Below are 7,536 nucleotides of genomic sequence, written 5' to 3'. Positions count from 1 at the left end.
AGAAGGCTTCACTTTGAAAGTTTTCAGTAGTATTGTGCTTCATTCTTATCCCCACATCATATTACATACATACACCGATAGTCAAGATTATAATTAGCTTTCAGATAGAGTGGTAAATGAATGGAATTGAGTCAGTAACCAGGATAACGTTAGTGTCGAATCATCAGGGAGATTTAAAAGAAGATTACAAACAGTTATTGATGGAAATGATTGGTGGAAACATTTAGGTGTGTTCCATGCAAGGACTGCCACGTGTATAAGTCATATGGCTTGTTGCAGTATCCTTTATTTTTCTATGATCTTGGCTAATTCCATCGACTCTGCAACGAGACTGGCGACTGAGTGGGCCTTTCGTGTTCATATTTTTGTTGCCCTAGGCCAGTCCTCCTCTCTTACATAAAAAAAGAAAAAGTCTGCATGTCCCTTTGTACGTACTGACCATCTGCACGCAAGCAAAAGGTAGAGAGAAGAGAATCCAGTGTTCAACTTCTTATGCTGTTTTGTAGTACATGTATATCATCTGTAGGCAAACTGGAGGTAGAGAGACGAACATCAGTATTGTTCTTACATCGTTAATGAGTGCAGGTTTATCTATACGACCTGCAAACAAACTGGAGGTGAGCGACGAGAGTCCGTGGTGAGGTGCCGCCGGGATGACGCCAGGAGGAACCACAGTCCATGATTTCTCAACTCGCTTCCATTGACTTCTTCATCCCATACTTTAGCATTACCTCCTATTCACACTTCATCAGTTATCACAGTTTAATGTATACCTTCACAAAACTTTTCTACGCGCGTGTGTTTTGCAAGCGGGTATAAAAACGAGGAGAGGGGCCAGACCAAGCCACTCAACTCCTTCACTGCTCTCCTTCCTGACAGGACGCGGCGTTGGATCTCCGTCTTTAGGTGAGTCTTCCCTCATACTCCATAGCTTCGTTTTCTCTGATTTCCAACCTTTATGTTTTGCTTCTAGAGAGAATGTTTCCTTGCTATTTATCTTGGCACACTTCTTAGATGTTTTCTTACATTATTCATTCATTTATCTATCGAGCTACTATTTTAGTGTATGACATAATTATAGATAAGCAACACGTATCCTTATCGGATTACCATCACTACTACCTACCACCACCACCTCCTCTTCAATCTCCTCCTTCTCTTTTATATATTTTAAATTAGTATTTCTGCTATTACCTCCACACACGTCCCTCTCCTCCCTCCAACACCCAGGGCATTTTCTCTCCCTTTCATCACCTCTTCATCAACCTCTCATCTCTCTCATTCCACCAACTCTACCTTCACTACTAACTCTTCAACCCAATGGACTCATCTACCACTAATTAATTTTTTACCGTCATGTACTTCCTTTACCTCTCCGATCAAGCGTCACGTAATCTTCTCTCGCCCACAGGTCATGATGTTGTCTCCATGTGTGGTGCTGATTGTCCTTGCAGCAGCTGTGAGTGGCCAGTGGTCCATTCCTATGCGCCAAAATCTTCTCCCGGCCCTGTTTCCCTCACACTTCAAGGTGAGATTTGTTAGCAGCCACTGAATTACGGGCTGAGGCGCTAGTGTTGAGTAGATGAGCTGTGAGGGGGGAAGGTATGAGGTTACTATAGCTGAGATGAGTAGTGACTTAAAAATGTGCGTGTTAATCCCTTCATAATTGGGACGCTTTTTTTGCTAAGAGTTTTGGATATGATTAGATAATTTTATTTGCACTATGAAGTGTCTATGGAGGTCAGAAGATTAATGGTCAGAATCTTCACTATTTAATCCCCATATAAGTTTCTGAAGCTGTTTAAAATTGCTAAATAGTAAGCAGAATTAACATGGAAACGCGTCATGGTACTGAAGGGATGAAGACATGATTACTTGAAGGTGATTTTTGAGACACTACTTTTTTGAGATGCTGAGTCGTGAGCTTGTAGGAGGCAAGCGGTTGAAAGCTGAGGAGAATGATAACTTTTGAAGCGTCAGGAGAGGCAGTGAATGATTGGTGGTGTATACAGATTAAAAAAAAAAAGTGATAACAAAATAAAGATACAGTAATAAATAGATAAACCAAAACAGATGCAGATTTTCACATATTACATGATCTACATAATATTTTCTCTCCTCCCTTTAGCATTCCACATTTAGGCCTTTACATGAAGCCAAACCGAAGCGTGAGTATTCGACGAACAATGAGAAACCACATCACCACTTTTCACTTTTCCATTAGGCAATTCATGATTAGTAGATTTGTATATCCAATTACTTTTCTGACATTTAGCTTGGTCTTCATATGGATAGGAATCTTTTTGCTGATCTTCAATTGTGTCTTCCACATACTCTGGTCTTCTATTGCGCTTCTCAAACGTCTTCCTTCCCAAAATATCCCGTGCTAATAATTTATCTCTAATGTGGTGACCTGCGTGTTTTCTTATTTCATCAGTCTTCTTTTCGTGTTTCACCTTTTAGTTTAGTCTTGTCAAGGTTAGTGTGTTTTCTCCTTATTTCACCAGTCTTCTTTTCGAATTTCATCTTCCTTTACTTTGATTTTGTTCAGTTATCACGTTATTACTACTGGCCTGTCATCTCTTGCACGTTTTCTTGACCGCAGGCACGTCATCCACTAGCGCTGGAGCAGTGGTATGGCTGGACGAATGCTCTCCACGCCAAGCCTACATCAACAGGAAGCAAGACGCTCAGCTACTGTGCAAGGCTGTGGTTCCTGCTGGCACTGAGGTCACCTGGTTCAAGAATCATCTGCCTCTGTTGCGTCCGGTTTGTTACGAGTTGACACAGCTTTTCACTGCTTTTGGAGACACTCTCTTAATCATAATTCACGCTGAAATGTTTTATCTTTATTTTTTTATCATTATGCAGTCATTTCTGAACATTTTGCAAGTTAGATATGGATATTTTTTTCTTTTCATCTATTCTCTTCTTTGTAGGTGTCTCTAAGGATCGCGTACTTAATTTGCTTTAGTTAGTCATAGCTTTTCTTATTGCTTTAATTCATGGTTGTAATAATCGCAACACACACACACACACACACACACACACACAGGGAAATGAGCAGGAGAGTCTGATGGCACAGCAGATTCAGCAGGAAGTATACGAAGAGATAACCAACGAGATCAGTATTCCCATGGCGGGTCCTGCTCCAGTGGCTCCCTCAAGCTCAGCCTCCGCCGCCCGTCTCCTCGTCTCTCCTGTGGTGTTCATCAACTGCGCTGCCGAGAAGGACGAGGTACGTTACTCTCACATATACGTATTTGGAGACACTTTGCTCTCACCACGACTACTTTCCAAGGCCACAAAGATGATTAGGTAGGTTTTCAAGAGTGTTTCTCCAGTCAATAATATAAAAATCATATCACCTTTCCTCTAGAACCGCAAAAACACCTTAAAAAAAACTTGTGTATATTTAAGTAAAGTCTTTTAAATTAGTTAAGGTAAAGCATAGAAAGGTTTGGGAATACGAACCTCACATAGACCCATATCAATTTTGCTCTCACCATGCGTGTTTTTCAAGGCTATAATTAACAGGATTCTCAATCGTGTTTCATCTGCTGATAATATGTAATTTTAACCCCTTGAGTACCATGACGCGTTTTCAAATTCATTCTGTTTGCTATTTGGAGATTTTATACAATTTCAGAAACTCATGAGGGGATTAATCTTCTGACCTCAATAGACCCTTCCTAATGTCAATAAAATGTTCTAATAGTACACAAAACTTAAAATAAAATTGTATCCCAGCACTGAAGGGGTTAACTAAAGGCTTTTATAAGTAATCGAAGTGCGGGGAGAAGTATTTCAGAATGTGGCGCCTTGAGATGTTACTTTGATATTGTTGGTATATCCGATAAGGAGCCGGAAATGTCTGTCTCATTTTCCTTTTTTTTTTTTTTTCTATTTCAATCAAGTGTCTTCGTTTCTTAAGGTGAATTCAGTTTAGAGACGAGAGCACAAAGATGTTACGTTCCCTTAATGTGTTTGTGTTGGACAGGGAGCAGCATAGTGTCTCATTTGTCTTGAGTCAATGGCTATTTTTAAATATGTGTCCTTGATTCTCAGGGTGAATATAGTGTGGAGATGAGGACGCCTTCAAATAACGTGTACTTCAGAAACTTTACTCTCAGTCTCTTTGGTAAGTCATTTATATCGTTAACGAATGTTTCTACTTAGAATTTAGTACGTTTAGAAATATTACTACTGATAAAAACGTAATGTGAAAGGCGTGGGGGAGGAGGGAAGCACGTGCCAGATCCCGACCAGCCAGTTGGAGAATCAGCCTCGCATCTACTACCACTCTACCTGGGTCTGGGCCGTGGTGGGCGACTCTCTCACTCTCCCTTGCCGCGCCCAGGGTAGAAATCTGGTGCACACTTGGTACGTGGACAACATCTACGTGGGAAACACAAACAGTAACTACCAGGTGAGTAACACAAGTAGTAACAAGTAATAAAATGGTTGGTAAGACGAAAAGCTTTTCATAATGGTTAGGTCGTGCTGATGCCCAAAGACAGAAGCACATTATGATACGACTGTTTTGTCACTCTACTGAATCAAGGCAACAGGGAAGACTGAACACTGCATTACGTTTCCTGCAGGTGCTGCCCAACGGTGACTTGATCATCAGGACAGTGGGAATGCAACCACCCACAAACGTCACGTGCCAGGTGTCAACCAGTGACGGGACTGGTCCCATGGACACCGTAACCACCCCCATCAGGGTGTGTGTGTGTGTGTGTGTGTGTGTGATATCAAGCATCTCCTGTCTTTTCTAATTACTAATTGCTCACCAATGTTTCAGATTCGCTCCCCGTAATGACACATCAACTGGAAGCCCGACCACTCAGAGAACCACGCAGACGACCGTATTTCAAGACTATTTCGAGGCATAACAACAACTTTCTCAACGTGTTGGTGCAATTTTTACTTATCTACCATGAGATCATGACGTTATTTAGAACAGTAGCCATTAAATTATGCAGATGAGATTCCCAGTAATATTTTGCAATGTTCGTAGTGAACCCAAAAGAAGTGCATTGATGAATAAATGAAGCAGCATCTACGTATTCCATCTCTTATATCCACACATGCACAATTCATTAATGTATATGGAACCTTGAGCTCTTTTTCGGAAATATATACTCATGATTGCACTCCATCATGTATATTGAATGAACACCTTTATGACAATATTCGCTAACAGCAAGATATTGGGCTCGTTTTGGGCGATTCCTGAAGGTGGACAGGCCGGGTTTGGGCTATTTTTCAGGTGGAGTGAGCGGGAAAATAATCCGTGAACTGCCTTGCCTCTCTGGCAAATGGGAAGTGGCAACTCTTGAACTCTGCCAGCCAGTCAGCGCCTGACCGTCAGTGAGTTGGTGTGTGTGCGCGGAGCAAGCGTCTTTCTGTGGCTCTTGTGTTGTGAATCAGTGCCGCGTGACATGGGCCTCTGATGTGTTAAGAGCGAGGCAACGAAACAAGATCGTCATTACTCGCATCTACCATTCGACAGGTAGAAAGGGTTTATGAGAGAGAGAGAGAGAGAGTGTGTGTGTGTGTGTGTGTGTGTGTGTGTATGTGTATTTGAGTGACCTCAGGGTGTTGCTATTCCACCCTCATGGGCGCGGCCACTCTGGTCCAGGGCGTGTCACCTCATAGCTCCACCTTTATTGTCGGTATTGGTGCGTGGTCAAAATTAATGTTTGGAGTGTGTCCTGGTAGGGAATAGCGAGGCAGGGTTTGCTGAGTTGCCAGCATGAGGTACACAGGCATGGGTCATGTAGAGGGAGTTGAAGGTGTGGGAATGTATTACGTAGTACTGTACGTGAGCACTTCCTTCACGTCTCCCTGCACAAAAAACCAGAATCCTCACCAACACTTGCATACCGTGACGGACTATCCCTTCAACATCGAATTCATAGAGAAAAAGAAAATTAGAATGACATTTCTTTAGTTAAACCTCTTCAATACCATGACACGTTTTCATATTTATTCTGGTTACTATTTGACGATTTCACCTGAGGATTAAAAATAGTGAAGACTGTGACCATCACTCTTCTGATCTCCAAAGACCCTTCCTAATATCAATAAAATCATCGAATCATACCTAAAACTCCAGGTAAAAAATGCATCCCATTACTGAAAAGGTTAAGAAATCCTCGTAAGTTATTTAATTCCACAAGATGTAAGCTTTAACTAAACTAAAAAATATCGAGACACTGTTATAGGAGGTGGTCATTAGACGGAGGTGGTATTGTGTCTGTACATACGTGTGTGTGTGTGTGTGTGTGTATGTGTGTGTGATTATAGCAAGGATGCGTAGTTGCCCTGGCCAGGTTCGAGCAGGCGTGTCAGTGGCCTTTCGTTGCTCTACATCTAAGAACCAAGATATTTTTTTTTCCCTTTGTTGTCTTGAAAGAGTAATGGCTGTTGATTTAGGGCAAGATAGCAGCGTTTAGCTCACAACAGGCGGTCAGTGTTGATGTAGATGACTTACTCGCGTTTGGTAACATTACTTCAATTTGCATAATACAGTCACGCCTCGCACATTTTAAACCACCTGACGACGCTAAGGAATTGTTGTTCGAGACTCTGATAAACGTCTGTCTAGTCTAAAGTGGCTCCTGGGTCTCGGTTTGAATGGTGTCCCAGGGAATGCGTGGTTATCATGTCTTGAGGAAAATCGTGATCTATCTTTGTAATAAGTGCGCTGATCAACAGAAAACAAGTATTATTCATATCAAATCACGTTATCAATAAGCTACAATATGTTTGAGATCCAGGAGCCATTTTAGAGTAGACGGACAATTGTAAACCGTGTGGAAAGAAATGTAGAATAAGTATTCGAGGGAAAACTAATAGAGAGAAAATTGAATAAGTGCTAGATAGGTAAGTGGAAGGAAATTACATAGTAACCGTAAAGCAGATGATGAAAACTAACCTTCAGGAGAACAGAGTAAACATAACAGGAATACAACGCGCAAACTCTCTTATCAACATTTACTTAGCAATGCTTGGCCAGTCTCTTATCAGCCGTGAAGTTTGTTGACAGAGATAAAAAAAAAGAAGTAACGTTTAAGGAATTTTATCTCAACAAACAGTCGTATCAGATCTGATCTATGGTACGAATGAAAATAATGATAATAATAATAATAATAATATAAATAATAATAATAATGAAAGTTGCCTCTTGTTTATATATATCCATACGTGACAAAGAAGATCGAAATAGAACAAAAATAATAATAAATAGTAACGATAATGATAATAATGAAAGTTGCAGCTTGAATATATATCCATACGTGACAAAGAAGAGCGAACAGGTGTCAGACGTGGACTCTACTCATTAGGTCTTTAGATAGAGGAAGTGAAAACATGAGAAAAGAAAGGGAAGTCACAAGAATACAATCCCTTTACGAAACATAACCAACCTATCGCCATCGCCACCACTCCACAAATTTGTCCAATCTTTTAAAGGAAGTGGAGGTGTATAGGAAACTGAGAGGAAAGAAAACACAACGAAAATACGTT

The 7,536-nt window shown here is 40.9% G+C and overlaps 2 protein-coding genes across 5 annotated transcripts in view; both read left to right on the top strand.

Annotated features, from left to right (window-relative positions):
• The first annotated feature begins 847 nt into the window (after positions 1-847).
• Positions 848-5,164, top strand: LOC123508758. The gene is made up of 9 exons (XM_045262643.1): positions 848-906; positions 1,412-1,528; positions 2,129-2,168; positions 2,606-2,769; positions 3,056-3,238; positions 4,069-4,141; positions 4,230-4,429; positions 4,605-4,727; positions 4,808-5,164. Exons 2-9 carry the CDS (start codon positions 1,415-1,417, stop codon positions 4,820-4,822), a joined length of 912 nt encoding a protein of 303 aa, XP_045118578.1. The 5' UTR covers positions 848-906; positions 1,412-1,414; the 3' UTR covers positions 4,823-5,164.
• Positions 5,165-5,354: 190 nt separating this feature from the next.
• LOC123508711 overlaps positions 5,355-7,536 on the top strand; it is a 30,925-nt gene continuing 28,743 nt past the window's right edge. For all 4 annotated transcript variants that reach the window (XM_045262585.1, XM_045262591.1, XM_045262590.1 and 1 more), the window contains exon 1: positions 5,355-5,518. The gene's annotated coding sequence lies outside the window, so the exon portion shown is untranslated. The remainder of the gene's footprint in view (positions 5,519-7,536) is intronic.

Source organism: Portunus trituberculatus, chromosome 25 (genome assembly GCF_017591435.1).
Source record: "Portunus trituberculatus isolate SZX2019 chromosome 25, ASM1759143v1, whole genome shotgun sequence".
NCBI classification, from domain to species: Eukaryota; Metazoa; Arthropoda; class Malacostraca; order Decapoda; family Portunidae; genus Portunus; species Portunus trituberculatus.
This window is presented reverse-complemented; position numbering and strand designations above follow the sequence as displayed.

Excerpts from the sequence above, each read along its gene's own strand:
- LOC123508758 (XM_045262643.1), top strand. The coding sequence starts at position 1,415 with ATGATGTTGTCTCCATGTGTGGTGCTGATTGTCCTTGCAGCAGCTGTG. Across the intron at positions 2,169-2,605 it reads ACATGAAGCCAAACCGAAGC|GCACGTCATCCACTAGCGCT; the intron begins GTGAGTATTCGA and ends TCTTGACCGCAG. Across the intron at positions 2,770-3,055 it reads ATCTGCCTCTGTTGCGTCCG|GGAAATGAGCAGGAGAGTCT; the intron begins GTTTGTTACGAG and ends ACACACACACAG.